We start from the raw sequence: 17874 nt of genomic DNA, 5'->3' as shown, positions 1-17874 counted from the left end.
TTAGTTTTCGGCATTTCGATGATTTCACAATGAATCATACTGGCAACTCCTAAAAAAGATTGGCTGTGACTTCTATTGCCCTGAAACGGTTGATGAAAAGTATACATATGATATACAGCAGACATATGAAGGAATTCATCTACACTTGAATTATGATCCTGACATGGACAGTATTATACAACATAAGTGTCATCGACGGACCCCTGGATGTAGATCTTTAACACATCCAGGGAGTCAACAATAAAAGGCTTCCTGTTCACTTCAGATTCCCAAAAGCAATGACAGACCTTGTATCACCAAAGTAATGGAAGAATAAATCGAGTCGGAGAACATTGAGAAAACAAAAAGGAGGAATAATGTGATCGCATACGATCAACTATACATCTCAGCTCCACCAATGTTTAAATGACCTCAGTTACTTCTGTTAGTCTTCTAAACCTGGGGATCAAACTAAATTAGCATTCCTTACACCCGCTGGGCAAGTATCCACCACTCTATATCAAAAGGGATTTATCTCTTCCTTGCCATTAACGTTTGGGTAATGCATAGGGCTGAAAGTTTGCAGCACCCGGTTGAACACCATTCTGTGTGTTCGCTGAGGAGCCAACCGGACTTAATGAAGCATGACTTGCGTGAGGAGGAGACAAGCTAGGGAAAACTTCGACGGCAGTACGAGAAGAAAGACGGGAGACTGCCAACTCAGGGATTTCAGGATGAGATTGATTGTTCTCGCTGTTGATAAAACCAAATAAAATTAAAACTCCTTTTCAGTACAGAACCATAAAGAATCAATGGAACACTCCTAACCCGACAAAAGGCTTACTTACCCATTAGGCATATGTTTCCTTCTCACATTTGGCTCGCTTTTTGATTTACCTCTATCTCCAGGGCTAAATGTATTATCCTGTCATTACAAACATGTTCAGCTTTTGTATGGATATGAAGCTGGCAATATCTGTAAAACCAAAATGAGAAAACATGTGACTTACAAGTTTAATCCCTGCAAAAGCCTGGAGAGAACCATGAATACTGTAATGGTGGGAGTTTCGAACGAAAGGATGCTCAAGCAACATGTTAGCAGTTGGTCTCTCTGCAGGGTTCCTACGAAAGCAACGTTGAAGAAAGTCCTTGCCGTCGTTGGACAATGTTTCAGGTATTGGTGGATCTTTATGCAAGACCTTAAACATAGCTTGAGGCTGTGATCATCAGAAGCAAAATTAATTCAGATCCACAAGGAAAATTGATATTAGATCTTCATGTAAAACAGTAAAGCAATAAGGGCCGGCTTGGCAGCAAGATTAAGAAATTGTGTCTAGTTATATACATTCTTAGTGGAGCTGTCAGGACACAGGCTGTGGATTGAGCCAGCTAGCAGCCACCAAAACCAAAATTAATGCCTAATTGATCGATTTGAACAATGTATAAAACCAACCCCCAAGGATAAACTATAATAATTAAATTATGATGAGCAAATACCAAAAGCAACTGAAGAGGACAAAGGAAAATAAGAATTCTATAATATGTACATTATAGAATAAATAATATGTATATAGCACATGCTCATGCATAAATCTTTAAGCACAATAGCAGCAGTTTATTGTAACAGTAAATCCGGCATACGTGGCCTCAAAATTGTTAGGGAAAACATGACCAAATTTGATGAGCAGCTTCCATAGAGAAACACTTAGTATCAAATCCACCTTGAACCTGACTCGATCAGTTTTTTCCCATGTCTATATCAGTAGAAACATTTAATATCCAGAAATCCGCTTATGATTGTATCCTCAAAGCCCCCAAGTCCCCGCCCTTCTCTTGTTTCATAATAAGCCTCATCACCATTGACCCCCCCTTCTTTTCAAGCCCACCGATCATCACAAGCTTCAGGCAGCAGCAATTTTTGTATCCTGCATCTGCTTAACCTGATAAACCAAGCTGACCTTTTGGATGATCAACTCAGTTAGGAGTTAGGTTGAGTCCAGTTATCAGCATATGAACACCAACCTGATCCAGCCTGCACATATTGTGAACCTTGTTCCACACCACTGGTTGGTTTGCAATGAGGCATTCATCTAGTATAAACTACACTAGAAATAATTGCATAAGCATTACTTTTCAAACAGTTGTGTCCCTCGATCCTTCATGAGGCTGGACATTTGCCACCAAACACCATTTCCAAGCTAAAAAAACATCCTACTCCTTAGAATAAGCACCACAATTACAACACCTCATACTAATCACTTTAGAAGGTCCGTCATTACCAAAGGAACTTTTTTTCATGTGTACCAAACAGAAATGAATCAGGGATGCACTCATGTACAACAACAACAAGCTATAGGTTCCGAAAAGAAAATGCATATAATGCTATAGTAAAACTAGGCACTAACGACAGTAAAATTTGTCACAAAGCCAATGTCATCTCAATCTTCAAGTTAGAGAAAATGGAAGTTGAGGACTGACAAAGTTTCAAAATTTGACCATCAAAGTTTGATAAGTTCTGCCAGAATGTTGAAATTGTCAAGTATCATATTATTGCAATAGGGACATTACAAGAAAATTGAGGTCACTGAGAGGACAAACAGGAAATGTTCTGGGGAAAAAGCTTTCTATTATGTGTCAATTGTTTTTCATTTGGGAATTTTGAGAAAGAGAGTTGTTTTTGTGTGACAATTGTACAGGAGAGTTTCTCAAACCATTTTTGTATGTTTTTTCCATCTAAATGGTGATCCTTGCCATGATCACCTGTCGTTGTAAGTCTATGTGCCAAATCACTTAAACCTTGTGATGTGCAATGATTTAAAAAGCGCTAGGCGCCAAGGTCCAAAAACGCCCGAGGTGCTAGGCGCTCGCCCGAGCGAAGCAAGGCGCTAAAATATTAAAATATATAATATAATTAATAAATATAATTATTTAACAGTATTAAAATTAAAATAATATATCATTAATCTAATAAATACAAATACATTACTATTACTAGTATACTGTTAACAGTATACTTTCGAAAGAGGAGAAGGAAGAGGAGTGTAAGGGAAGACCGAGGGTGCAGCGATAGCGGTAAAAGTGAGCAGCAGCAGTGAGAGCGGCGACAGTGGCAACGACAGCGGTGAGCAGCGGCAGCGGGAGCAGGAGCGACGACAGCGAGCAGCGGGAGCGGCGAGCAGCAGCGGGATTGGGAGCAACGAGCTGTCACGGACAAACTTTGAAACAGGATGTTTGATGTAATGCTTATATCTGTCCGTGTCTGTTGGCATGTTCATGCCTTGTACAGCGTGTAGAGGGGCAGCCGAAAGCTTATAAGTCCCATTTTAGTTGGGTTGGTGGCCTCTTTAGGCTTGTAAATAAAGGTTGTGTCATGTGGACACGTGCGAGAGATTTTCGGTCTGTAATGGACCATTTTACCCTTTGTTGTGCCACTGTTCAGAGCTTGTAAAGTCTGTTTGTAATTTGCATTGTCTATGAAGTGTTTTTCGGAGATGTTTGCTTGTGGATCCCGATTGAGGCGTTCTCTCTAACCCGTTCTCTCTTTTGGTGGTCCTAAGGGACAATGGGAGGCTTCGGGGAGGTTGACCTTTGCGGACGGACACGCAAGGGTGCCGCACGACTTAGGCAAAACCAGCTAAGTCCGTGACAGATGGTATCAGAGCGGGACAAGCACTTATAGAAACACTTAGCATGCAAACGTGGGGGACCTAGCGGGGCTGCGTTGAGGGCAGTCAGCACACGCGCGACCGTTTGGGGGAAAACGAGCATGGAGATATAAGGAAAAGGAGTCGCTCAGAGGAGCGGGCATCCGAGATTGGCATTCAGAGGAATGGCCAACCCTTCGCGCAAGAGGCACCACGAGAACAGGCAAGCTTGGAAGAATGTGGAGCACACAAAGGTTGGGATGACTGAGTTTGAGCTACGGCTCAACGTTGACAACCATACTTGATGGTGCTCAAGGCAAGCGAGGCGCTTGGTAAAGGATGAGACCATCCAAGGTGGAATGAGTTGCTCAACGACCAAAAGAGTTATGCAAAGCTCACAGAGGTGAGGGGAATTGCTAACTCGAAGAATTTGGTACTCATGCATGGGCTTGTATGCGGATGATGGAATGTTCGCGGCCATCCCAAGGCGACCGAAACTCGGCGCCATGGAGCATTGAAACTTTCTCTTCGGCATGTGAAGGATACGTCCGTAGGAAGCTGAAGTGTGCAACGATTTCAGCATGTTGCTAGGCCTCGAGTGGCGCAGCAGGGGCTGTATTGACGTGGAGTCGCAATCTAGCAAGTACATTTGCAGGAGGCAAAACAATGCACAGTTTGTTCAGCAGATCGGAGTAGTCCAAGAGGATGGTGGTCTCCGAAACGAAGAGAGATGTTACTCCAATGGGACAGTTATCCATGAGGGATAAGTCCTGGCTCTCCAGAGGGAGAATCATGTGAGACGGACCTCACATGTTGAGGAGGAGTACCTCAACAAACAACAACTCCACGAAGCTCGATGGACTGAGCAAGTGGCGAGGAATCGTCGCATGATCTCGCTTGAGAGAATGCATTGGTGGATGCATTGCGAGATCAAATGGGGGAGAGACCCAAAGCAACTTAAATGAAGGCACACTTGGAGTCGATGTGGAGATCGGACTCAAGGGAGGGCTGACCCGTGGAATGGTGGGCGCGAGGGCCACCATCAACTCAATGCAAAAACGAGGAGCGGAGCAACTTGGGGGTAACTTGGCGAAGTACTCAAGCCACTCGAAGGGAGCCAGCATAGAAGTTGAAACATGGAGCAGAGGCACAGTGCTTTCCTTAGACAGAGGTCAAGGACATGAACTCTTGCAGAGGCAAGAGTAAGAACATGTTGTTCCATGGGTCCTTCATTCTGATGGAGCGGACTCATCTTGCATGGTGCCAAAGACGAAGGGAGCTTCGGGGCACATGCACCTTATCTCGGAGGAGCATTTGATGGAGGAACTAAGGCGACTCAATTTGCGGAGGCGAAGTTGAGTTCAGAAGGCCTTAGCACAGGGCAAGAGGACGCAGAGGCGGGTGCTCTTGAAGAATATGCCACAGTGTTACCATTCAAGTTGCCATGAAGGAAGCGGTGCGCAGCGGAGATTGTGCTGGTAGGGGCAGAGGCCCAGGATCCAGACAATGGTGCACAAATTACAGTGAAGTCGGTGGACTTCGGGAGCTACTAGGCGACGGACTGTCCTAGAGCGGTGCTTCATCTAGGTGTGACCCAAGAGTGGGTGGATGAAGGTCGATTGCCAAAGGAGCGAACAAAATCGAAGGTGGAAGAGACCCTGCGATGTATTGGCAGAGGCCACACATGGAGGGTTCACAATTCGAGTTTATTCCACAAGGATCAGAATGCAATGAAGATGTCACCAGGAGACGACATAGTGCAGTGGATCGTGGTGGAACAGTTCGTGGCAATGCGATACACACGAATTAGTCCCGGGAGGGACTAGATCATATGGAGGTATGATCGGAAGCTACTGGAAGCTCCACTTCGGTGAACAACACGACAGCAAGAAGGGCTATGGATTCAAGGAGTGAAGGCCATGGTACCGCAGAGGCGGGTCTTCCGTGCGTGCATCGAATTTTGCATCGGATGAAAGCCTTGGTCATCAGCATATGGGGGCTGTGTTCCACCAAGGGAAAAGTTCGAATGCAAGTACCAGTGAGTTCCATGGGAGGGACTTGATCATGCAGAGGTATGATCGAAGCAGCTGGAGAGTTGGACTGCTCCAGAGCTCATATTCGCTTAAGGGAGCCCGACAAGTCAGAGGACAAGGTCGAGTAAGCGAATGTTGCTACCAAGGAAGCTAAGGAGAACAGAATTGGTGCAAACCCTACAACGCGATGGCAGAGGCCATGCATGGGAGTTGCAGTCTGTCTTTCCATCGACCAAACGGACTGCTTGGAGAACACAGAGGTGTTGAAGCAGGGGGTCGAAAGGGGCGAGGAAGCGACAACGAGTCCAGAGGGACTTAGCTACCCAAAATCAAGCATCAGTTAGAATGGAGGTGGACTCAGAGGAGTGCCACGGAGACATATCTACTGATCGTGAAGAAAAGAGATACAAAGGCGAGGCGACGGATAGTAGGGCCATGGGCATGGCGGCGCCATGGTACCGCAGAGGCGGGACTTCCGTGAAAGTCATTAATCTCTTGCTCTCATGGAGGGAGAGCGCTTGGTCGTGAAAGGGGGCCGAGGAGGTGGAGCATGCAGAGGCAATCTCCAAGTACCAAGACAAGGCTGAAGGGCGGAGGTCGAGTAACTTCGTAAGACCGGTGTCAATGAGCTTCTCATCAAGATAGCCGAAAGTGAAGGACTTCGGGTCATGCAAGAGTGCATAACCAAGGAACGAAGCAGGCAGTAGGCGGTGTTGTACCTTTGCTACTCAATGGAGTAGGCGGTAGGGTTGATGGAGAAGACGGTACAATCCCAGAGGCGACCAAACCTATAAGAGAATTACTCCAAGCTGGGGTGAAAACTTCCCGCATTCCAGAAGTTCGATGGCATTGAGAAGGTGAATCACAGTAGCTAACTCAACGCAAGGAGCGCAAACACTTCAAGTGCTTCAGAAGTGTGAGCAAAGAGCAGGCGAAGTCCAGTAACCAGCTCGATACATAAAGTACAATCTCGAGGAGGCGGGCGAAGTCAAGTAACCTTTGCCTTCTCAACTCTCAAGAGAACGGGCGAAACCGAGTACCCTAATTCTCTTATCTATCCAGTAGAGGAGCTCTGCACAAGTTCAAAGACCCTTCGAAGATAATGGAAGACAATAGTTGTCAAATCCTCACCAACGGTGATCAGTGCTACTGAGAGTAGATTGTCCACTTCATTTCCCAACGAAATGCCAATCGAAAGCGAAAGTGATGCGAACCTACTTGGATGTGACAACTAAGTGAAAGAAGAGTCAATGAGCAAATTTTGTGGAGGAAGGACCCAAAACTTCAGAAGTTTGCGAGACGATGCTCGTTAAAGCTCCAACAAGCATCCACCCAATTCAAGCAGCATGTGGAATTTTGAGAGACTGGCGCAGTAAGGATGGTTTTTTCCTTCATCTGGCGGATCCGCAGGAATCAACAAGGATAAACACAACTCAGCCAACCCCACACCAGAGTCAGAGTCATTGGTGAGTTGAAGCAGCATGGCGGATCAAAAGTTCGACTACTCAAAAACAGCAGTGGAGAGCAACTGGGAGCCAAGAGGCGCATTGTAGCTGGAGCAGAAGATTGAAGATTCAGCAAAGGCGAGGAGTTGCAGTGTCGACAAAGGCTTCAACGAGGACGTCGAAGGGATAAGTGGGGGAGAATGTCACGGACAAACTTTGAAATAGGATGTTTGATGTAATGCTTATATCTGTCCGTGTCTGTTGGCATGTTCATGCCTTGTACAGCGTGTAGAGGGGCAGCCGAAGGCTTATAAGTCTCATTTTAGTTGGGTTGGTGGCCTCTTTAGGCTTGTAAATAAAGGTTGTGTCATGTGGACACGTGCGAGAGATTTTCGGTCTGTAATGGACCATTTTACCCTTTGTTGTGCCACTGTTCAGAGCTTGTAAAGTCTGTTTGTAATTTGCATTGTCTATGAAGTGTTTTTCGGAGATGTTTGCTTATGAATCCCGATTGAGACGTTCTCTCTAACTCGTTCTCTCTAACTCGTTCTCTCTTTTGGTGGTCCTAAGAGACAATGGGAGACTTCGGGGAGGCTGACCTTTGCGGACGAACACGCAAGGGTGCCGCACGACTTAGGCAAAACCAGCTAAGTCCGTGACAGAGCGGTGACAGCGACAGCAGCGAGCGGCATCAGTGGCAGCGGGAGCGAGAGCGAGCAATGTCAAGCAGCGGTAGCGAGCAACGGGAGCGGGAGCGGCGAGCGGCAACAGTGGCAGTGGTAGCGTGAACGCTAACAGGGTTAGGGTTGGGCAACAGCAGCTGATATCGGTGCTTTAGTTGGTTCGATTGAACCAACTAAAGCACCAGAGATCGAACCAGACCTAAAACGCTGGTTCGATCGCCTGGTTTAACCCAGGCGCTCGCCCGAAGCGCCTGGGCTCGGGCGAGCGCCCAGGCGACGCCTCTTTGAAGCGCGCTGCCTGGAAGTGAAGCGAGGCGCTCGGGCCTCGCCTCGCCTCACCCGAGCGCCTAGGCGAGCGCCCGAGCACCTATTGAAATCACTGGTGATGTGTAATATCTCTCTTTTCTCTCAACCCTTCACTGTATTCTCTTAGTGTCATTTTCCTATTTAGTCCTTTGCTAAAACAAATGAAAAGAATTTTTCAAAGAGTAATAACCTCAAGAACAGTGTGTTTTTTTCATAAAATCAAATAAATAGCTAAACATTAACAACTTAAATTGAAAGGCTGCAAGATGTCAACAACATGAATAACAAAAACATACAGACCCCTTCTAGACCACTCCATGGGTGCTTCCCTGTGAACATCTCAATGATGGTGCAGCCTAAACTCCAAATATCAACAGCAAGATCATAACCAATTTCTTTATTCATTGTAGCCTGCAACATCTGAAATGGAGAAGTTGGTTCAAAATCTACAAAAATGATGAATATGGCCAAGAAAAGACTTGACAACTAATTTAAACCTTCATATAAAACCCATTTTTACAGTTGAAAAGTGCATTCACTTTGTTTAGTTTCTAGGAGCTACCAACAGAATCTCTAAGTATAAGATCAATTGTTTTAAAAAATTTATTTACTTCTTATGAAGGGGTACCTTTATTTGATTAATGAATTACTTCTCTTGCCACATCTTTTAGTCAGTTGAGAAGAAGTACCATCTACAGGAAGTATAAAAAATAAAAAAACAAAGAGCTTCATAATACAATGATCAGTAAATCAATGTTTTCAGGAAATCACATATAAATATCTCCGTTTGGAGATGTCATGGAAAACACCTCAATGTAGGAAATGACATTTCAATAAAAAATTGGCTGCTAAGAACAAAAACACCTTATTTCTACTCCTACTATCTTAATTGAATATTCTAGGAATATTTAACTTCTGAGTGTCAGCTAAACGAAAAAATCAAATGACAAAAGTTTCTCAAATTACAAATACCAAGGAGAGGCTTTGTCATCCAATCATGTATTCTCTTTGTGCTCATGCTGCTGAAGAAGCCAGAAGAAAAACTTTTAGGCAGCTCTCCTCTTACTGTCCTATTGCTACCATCATAGGCCATGACACACAGGTCCTGTGTTAATTTTTCCTTCTGTTGCAGCCTCCACTATAAGCTAATTGAGTTATAAGAGGGGTGTCCCATATTAAAGAGTTACTTTTTATTATTTGTCAAGTACAACAGCAGGCTTGATGGGAGCATCATTTAAGAAATAGAAATGGAACAAGCATAGATTAGGAGGAAAGATTAAGGGATACGCAGAATCATCGATTAGGGCAAAAGAGGGGCCTAATATCCGAATGGAGAAATCAGGAGAGAGGAGTTTAGACTGAATATAGCATAACACAGTCTTAAGTACTTTTTCCAACTTGGTTACACAAATCTGTCAAAGTGCCACCCGATTAATATCATGATATCTGCTTCTCAATGATAGCAGCCTCTGGACTAGTTATAAAAGTATTGTCTTTTATGGTCAATTCACAAATTTTCAATGAGGCAAATGCATGTAACCTCCTTGCTTATATCAGCATGCTCATATAACATAACAAACAAAAGAAAAGGCAAAAAATTCAACCTATTAACAATCATGTATATCAACCCAGAATATAGTTTAATATTAAATAGAAGAAAAATGATACCTCTGGAGCCATCCAAAATGGTGAACCCTTTAATGAATGAGTGGGTGCTGCTCCACTTAACTAATCAATGAAAAGATAAAATCAAAACACTAGTCAACTTAACGTACTTTAATAATCATGCAATTGTGTCTAACATGACATGTATGTATATTAAAAAGTACAAGGATCTTCCCAGACAACATGAAGATCATGTTAACATATGTATAGAGTTGGGCAGATATCATTCTATGGAAGATGAGTCCCAATATAAACAAGTAGAAAGAGACATGATCTGGTTGATTCTAGATCAACTTTTTATATCTTCCGTAGGTTTTCAGTATATTTTTGTTCATGTTTACATTCCAAGTTTCGGATTTTGTCTTGTATTGGATAAAAATTATCTCACAATTACTTTAATTCATCTCATACTTACTAGAAAAGACAATAAGATTGCTGTCTTATCTTTATGGAGTTCTACTTGACTTTAAATTGGAAAAAGGTAGTAGGCATCTATCCAACATGCAGTTTAGTTGTTCTTAATAGAGGCAACAAAGTACCATTCTTGCAGGAAGTAGAAAGTACAAGTTTTAAAAATATCAGCCATTATCTCTGCATAGACACACAAATTCAAAATACTGCACACAAAAGCCTGCAGCTCTTTTAAAAGGAGTTTTAATTTTCCTAGAAAATGAGACTATGGTAACAGTCTCAAACCCCCCATTTTCTTAAATTTTCTACTCTATTAATAAATTTAAAAAATTATTCTTGTTTACTGCTTCAGAATCATTGCAGCAGCTGATTATCTCCTTTCCAACCCTGCTTTAGTACTCTGTTGACTTATTTGCAATCCTGTGCAATAGATATTACCTCCGAGTCTCTGACAACTTTAACTGAAGTAATTCAGTGGAACACACAGAAAGACACTAGCTGGAAACATGAGACCATTTATGTCATATTCAATGAGAACAAAATGTCCAGACAAAACATAACAACTAAAAGATATAAGTTACTTCATTTAAATACAGCTCATCTAGTACAATATAGACAAACTTACATGCTTTGCCATCCCAAAATCAGCTAGCTTAACAACGCCATTTACATTAACAAGCAAATTAGCTCCTTTAATATCTCTGCATGAATCAATTGCCACTTTAAAGTGCCACACAATAAAAAAGAATGGATTTTTCACACATATACAGCTGAAAGTTTTAGCATCTGTGTCCTATAAAATTATTAAACGTTCGCCTGCCTCATATATTTAGATTTTGGTGCCTACAACTTGGAATTGATCAACCATCAAGCTTGACTGTTTTATACAAAAAAATTGAGCAACTGAGTTGCCCCTATTTTAGTCCAAAAAATACCCCTTATTAAAAGTAAAGTGAAAAATTCACCCTTTCTTTTCATTGCATATGTGCCCTTGAAATTTTTCTACCATTGGAAAGTTTTAAAAGGTTATAATTGACTTGACACTGAGGAGAGAAACATATACGAGCAAATTGTGACTGAGAGAAAAAAAGATGGGTGATTTCCCTAGAAATATCCATATTTTGGATTTTTTCAATCGGTACCCCTATTTTATTTTTTCCCAAGCAATATCTCTAGTCTGAAAAATATTCAAATCGTTTTTTCTGCCTATTACAATATTTCAGCTTGCTACAGTGTTTTGGCCACCACAACAAAAATACTGTGAAGCCTACTTGAAAACACCGTAATGAGCCAAATAAAATCAAAATACTAGAAACTATTTGATATATCAGGAATCCAATAGGTATTTATAATAGTTTAAGAACAACACCAACCAAATAGAAATCAAAAATTGGTTTATTATAGTGTTCTGAACATCACAATAAAAACAAAAAAAACTGTAAATGATCTAAATGGACTCCTAACCTCAACCAAATCAACTACCAGCTTAAAAATATGGCATTGTAATGATCTATGAGCAATGACAACTAAAGAGGCATAATATGATATCATTGACAGTGTTTCTCAATAACATTTATAGTGTTTTCAATACCTCAAATAAACACTGAAAATACTATTGAAAAACACTGTAAATGAGCCAAATAAAAACAGTATAACAGTTTAAAACTGGTAAAAAAAAACGAGAGAAGAAATTTGACATGAAAATTATCTAGGGGTATTTTGGGTATTTTCAAATTAGGGGTAGTGTCTGGAAAAAAAGAGGGGTACCTTTTGGAAAATACCCAAAATATGAATATTTTCTAGGAAAATCACCCAAAAAAGATGTACACAAGCAAATTATAACTGAAAAACTTATGAGGCAACTTTATAAAGTATACATACACAGTACTGTATATATACCCAAAAACGATGTGCCCCTTCATCTCTTAATGGTAGAAAGTACTGTTAATTGTTCGAAAGTCAATGATAATCCAATTTTCTCAGTTGCAGCATTTTCCTGGATCCTTGTTCTAGCTGGTTTCGGAAGACTAAAAGGCATATACATTTTAAAGTAAAAAGTCACTGGCATCCAAAATACTGACCTGTGCATGATCTTTTTACTATGCAAGTAAATCAGCCCATTGAGAATATGACGAGTAAAATTGCGCACCACTGATTCTGTCATAGCTCCACAATATTGACGAACATATTTATTAATTGAACCAGGATGAACGTATTCTAGATATATGTAAAGACGATCCTCAATCTGCATATACAAAACCGAATGCATCTATAAAACTGGAAAGAGAAGAAATATAACAGCTTCAATATAACCACAAATGTTCTCACTGTTTCACTCCCATAGTACTGGACAATATTTGGATGCTTAAATTGGCTAAGAAACTTTATCTCCTGCAGTACAGAGAACAAAGGCCAATCAATCAACAGAAACCAGTGTCACACCAGAAAGATCACGAGATGTAATTGGGCAACATTAAGTGATGGTTAGAACCAATATGAGATAAAATTATAACCATTAATGCATCTGAAAGTAGTCAACTTTGCCCTACAACTTGCTGGTAGGGCAAAAATTATGTAAGATACGCAGATATCATATTGCCCATAAACATTAAACACATGTATGAATCTCAAAAGATGTGCACTTGACCAAATTATATAAAATAGTATAAGGAGAGAGAGTATTTAACAGAAACAAATATAGGGTACTTCAAAATTTATTAGTTTATGATGCCTGGCATCTTATCTCTGTCAGGATTAGAAACAATGAAGAGCAAAATCTATTTATGCAAATGAGAAATTGAAAGTTACTCACTTGACAGCAGTATAGTTAGATATCAAGAACGAACCTGTTCCAACTGTTTCAAACATTCAGCAGATTTGGCGTCATCAGGAATTATATTAACTTCTTTCATTGCACATAAAGAACCATTATGTCTGTCAAAATATATCAATTATTATTAAACAAAAGGAAGGAAACTCGATCCTACCTATGAACAATGTAACTATATACCTGTTGGTGGCTTCATAAACGGTTCCAAATGTTCCGCTTCCAATAAGTTTTCCTTTCTGCCAATGATTTGCCTTCAGTGATACCTCTGTTTTTGCTGCACTCTGATGACCAAAGTTTGATTGTGAAGAAGGTGAGGCCCCAGGAGGAAGAGGCAGTGGATGGACATTGACACTACCACCATTTTCATGCCATGCAGTTGGGCTCTCTGCAAACAACTTTGTCTGCACGGGAGATGGCGGTGCACTAGGATTTGTAGATCTTAATAGAGGACTTTTAGTTCTTGGACTACAAAGTGGAGAACGTTCAGGACTGTACATTGTCTTCTCAGGTGAAGTGCGTGAAGGATAAACTGCCATCATACCCTTGGAAGAGATCTCTGGTGCTGACCACATCTGAAGCCCTGGAAACCCAATGGGAGAAGCTGAGAAGTCTACATCACTAAATCTCCGAGGACTGGCAACAGGACTAGTAACAGGACTTGAGAACTGGCTGACTGGAACACTTTTAGCAGGAATATTCAACCTAAATTTCATAGTTTCAGAAGAATTTGGATCTTGGAACACCTTCCTCCTGTGACTAATAGTTGATTTATTTGATGATATGCCAACTTGATCTGGACTACTGTAATTAGTATGGTAAGCTAACCTACTGCAACAGAAAAATTGCAACTCATCAACATATATTTGGTAAAAAGCAAAAAGAAATTAGGGAATGATAGAAAGATATTTCTTGCCCAGTGCAAAGATTGTTGTGTAAGCAAATCAAATCAAGGTTTTAAATAACAGTCCATTACCAGTTTCAGTAATCTATCATACTGGTACACTAATATTGCACAGAGAGGTATACTGAGTTGTACCCTCCAGTAAAAAAATGTACATTCACTAGCACTGATCCATATGTTTCAGTACTGGTACTTGGTCACATTGGTGATATTGATCTAAAGTTCTAAACATACCAGTTCACCTGATACTTGAAACCTTGAATCAAATGACTTTGAATTAATTATTAAATCACAAGTGGCTCACATGATAGCAAAAGTAGCCCAAGAGTCTACAAGAATTCTAAGCTGCATAAAGAAAGAACAGCATAAAAGCCTTCTAGGTTCACCGCACCGCTTGCAACATGCCTTTACTGGCTGCCAACACTGAAGCCAAAGAATTGAGGAACATGTATGCAGTATATGCTATTTCACTTTGCTGCCACATTTCTTCTCTTTTCTTTTCCCTTTTTTGTTTCTCTATTCCAGCAGTACATCAGCAGCGCCAATGTGACATAGCACATAGCATCACAATGGACAACCAGCACACCAGTACCTGGTGCCTGAATGGCAGGTAGTAAACAGCCAGCCATCTATAGCCTACAATTTCTACACTAAAGCTAACAAGGATAAAATTTGTGATTGCTAAAGCACGGTAAACGAAGGTCATTGAGTGGCAGAGACAAGGTGAAAATAAAATCAGTTATAAAAAAGAATTGCTAAAATGGAAGCTTTAAGAAATTAGAACTACTAGAATATTTACCTGGTTCCTAAAATTTAGGGGAAAACAGCAAGTTGGAACTTTAGATGAATGACACTACCATCTTGTTTATGTCATCATTCATGCTAAAATGGAGGACAAATGCACTAAAACGTCCATTCAAGATAGATGCTTTCTCTTCGAAGCGACAGGGAGAAGATTATTGCATCATCCGTTGGTAAACTTTGGTTATAAACAACTATGAAGAATTAGTCATGCTTATAACCCTTCAAGATTGTCTCTTTTTTTTCCCATTAATTTTTCTTTTGCCCCCTTATTCTAAAAGAATTTGATTCTTAAGTGCTACGATCTCTTGTCTTTAATACCAATGCTTTTCTTATTATCATCTAGTTTAGGCCATACCGAGACATTCCCCACGGAATGTATAACCAATGTTTTTCTCATCATCATCTAGTTTAGGCCATACCAAGACATTCCTCACAGAGTGTATAATTAATGTACTCCGTGAAAGCTCCTAACATTCTGAGAGCTCTAAAGATACCGGAATAACAATTATTGGGCATATAAATATCAAAAATAAGTTAATCATTAGACCATATCAAGTTTGCTTTTGTAACAGTAAAGTTACCACCGAAACCAAGAGAAATGCATAAAACGTTACACAAACAAAAGACAATTAGGAAAGTTCATAAGATTCGAAAAAGGGCAAATGGTTATTCTGAGGGAACTTCTTACACTAAAATCGTAAACAGAATGACATCAACAGATGAGAAATAGTCTGAAGCATGATTCCATCTAATATCCATGTCGAGAGTCTCAAGAATTCTAAATAAGTCGAATTGCTATTCTTTCAATGTTGCACATAAATTTTAACCTTTTTTTAACGATTAGGTGATAGAAGAAACTAATAACGATTTCTTGACATAAGATATATTATTTCCAGCGTATAATGATGAAAATGAGATACAATGTCTTGTAGTTAGATTCCCAAATTACTTTCATCAACCATGGACGTGTAGCTCGAGAAAGCATCATACCTCCCTACCGCAGATGCGAAAGACGTGGGATCGGCAGCTACGCCATTCCCGTCGTCACCCTCCGCCCTCTTAGAAGCCCTCAATGGAGAGGGCAAAGGGAAGCCGATGGCGTTCGAATGCGAGAACCCTAGCCCCCGGTCGGAGGTCGAATCTCGATACGGCGTGGCGGCGGCGGCGTCCGGCAGGGGGAGCGGGCGCGGCAGCAAAATCGGCGACGACACGGACCGGGAGGGGATGGCTTCGAGGTTGTTGGCGAACATGGAGACGGGAGCGGAGAACGAGACGGCAGCGGGATCGTCGAGGGACAACTCGTCGATCTCGACGTCTGTGAGGTGGCGCAGCTTCCGCTGGCGGGTGAGGCGGGGCAGGGGGTGCCGGCGGCTCCAAGGGAAAAATCGGACGTCCCTGCGGCTGCCACGGTGGCCGCCGGTGCTCTGGGAGGCGGACGAGGAGGAGGAGGAGGAGGAGAGGATATGGTTGTGGCTGCTGCTGCTCTTCCACCAAGGCATGTCGAGGGCGGAGGAGGGGGACATGGGTGGTGAAAGAGGGGAGGCTTAGGGTAGTATAAATGGAGGGGAGGGGGGGGGGGAAGCCTAACCCTAAGCCTCGAGGGATCGGGTGGCGTCGCCCATGGGAGGTATATGGGCGAAGAAGAAGAAGAAAAAGAAGAAGAAGAAGAAGAAGAAGACAAAGGTCGCGAAGAAATGCAACGGTGCGCGACGCCAGCCATCTCTCCCTTTCTTCCTCTCTCGACACGACACGCGGCTTTGAGGCGAACGAGGAAGGATTGGCGGAGGGGTCAAAACTGAAAAGCAATTTTCTTCTTTTTTTCTTTTTTGGCTTTGACAGCGACTGTTTCGGATATTCCGATTTAAAATAAACGATATAAAGGTTGTCTGACGTCATATCACAATAGCGCTTTTGACATCATGTCGGCCGACATATATTCCCATTTAGTGAGTGGTAGTTCAATTTTTCTATGTTTACGAAATATAATAAATAAATAGAAAACATGTCTCATATTTGAGGTTAGCAATAACCTATTTGAAGTTGTTAGATATACAAATGTTTTGTAAAGTACATTCATCGTAAAATTTTAATTTCTATAATATAATATTAATATATTAACCTACAACATTGGTCTACTAGTAACATATCAAACCTATTTGCTCAATATTGACAGTTGAAAACCTCACTACATACATTATCCACTTAAAACATTATATATCTCATTCATTTATAAAAAAATATTGAAGATCTGAAGCCTCATCTGATAAATTTTATAATTAAAATGTTGACATGATGGTGGTGGTGTTTATTAAAAATTAAAAGTTTAAAATCTCATCAAAATAGCTTAGTAATTTAATTGGCAAAGATTTTGATAGTTTATCATAATATTATTATGAGTTCGAATTAAATGGTATCTGTTATCATTGCTAAAATTATTCTTATTAATCTAATAATAAATCAGTCATCGATGTCTTTTTATTTATTTTAGTTTTCTTTCTTTCTTCGTGCAAGTGAAGAATCGAGAGGCAGTAAACAAGAGAGCAATTTAGTCATGTAATAAACATATGGTCAATAAAGTTGCATTGATGTTTACCCATTAGTCCTTAAGTATCTTAATCATGTAATTTCTTCATTAATTAATGTTTTAATTCTTAATTGGACTCGATACAAATAAAAAAAATTTATGAAATTGTGATCCGAGTCCAAGTGGAAGTGGTCAAACCTATCTCACCTATCCTATACTAAATACCAATTCAAATTAAAGTTGAAATTATCAACTGTACAATGCCATATTGGTCAATTTCAAAGGAAACTCTCTTAATTATCATATTTAAACTCTAAAAAGTAGTTGGGCTTCTTCTTGTTATTGTCGTACATGTTGGATTGAGTCAACCAATCCAAACCCAATTAGTCGTCCATTTAAGTAATCATTCTACTTTCAAAGAGAAAAAAAAAGAAAATCAATTTACATTTCATTTCAGAGATATATCAATAATCTCATATTTATTATTTATTATTATTATTATTATAAATATAAAGCCTTAATTATTTGAGATCGACTATATATTTTTTATTATAAAATTAAATAAAAATTAAAAAATATTTAATTTTAATATATAATTTTTATTATTATTTTTATCAAAATCAGATGCTCAACTCTATTATTTACTACA

The 17874-nt window shown here is 40.6% G+C and overlaps 1 protein-coding gene across 1 annotated transcript; it reads right to left on the bottom strand.

Annotated features, from left to right (window-relative positions):
• Positions 1 to 50: 50 nt before the first annotated feature.
• On the bottom strand, positions 51 to 16417 carry LOC135634848 (mitogen-activated protein kinase kinase kinase 5-like). Its single transcript, XM_065145512.1, has 11 exons — positions 15692 to 16417; positions 13177 to 13824; positions 13013 to 13100; positions 12495 to 12557; positions 12248 to 12411; positions 10792 to 10867; positions 9759 to 9818; positions 8391 to 8510; positions 990 to 1196; positions 828 to 904; positions 51 to 732 (listed from the first exon to the last, which is right to left on the bottom strand). The coding sequence occupies exons 1-11, from the start codon at positions 16222 to 16224 to the stop codon at positions 528 to 530; spliced, it is 2241 nt and encodes a 746-aa protein (XP_065001584.1). The 5' UTR covers positions 16225 to 16417; the 3' UTR covers positions 51 to 527.
• Positions 16418 to 17874: the final 1457 nt, after the last annotated feature.

Source organism: Musa acuminata, chromosome BXJ3-4 (genome assembly GCF_036884655.1).
Source record: "Musa acuminata AAA Group cultivar baxijiao chromosome BXJ3-4, Cavendish_Baxijiao_AAA, whole genome shotgun sequence".
NCBI lineage: Eukaryota > Viridiplantae > Streptophyta > Magnoliopsida > Zingiberales > Musaceae > Musa > Musa acuminata.
The sequence above is the reverse complement of the archived record's forward strand: the minus strand, read 5'-3'. Positions and strand labels throughout refer to the sequence as shown.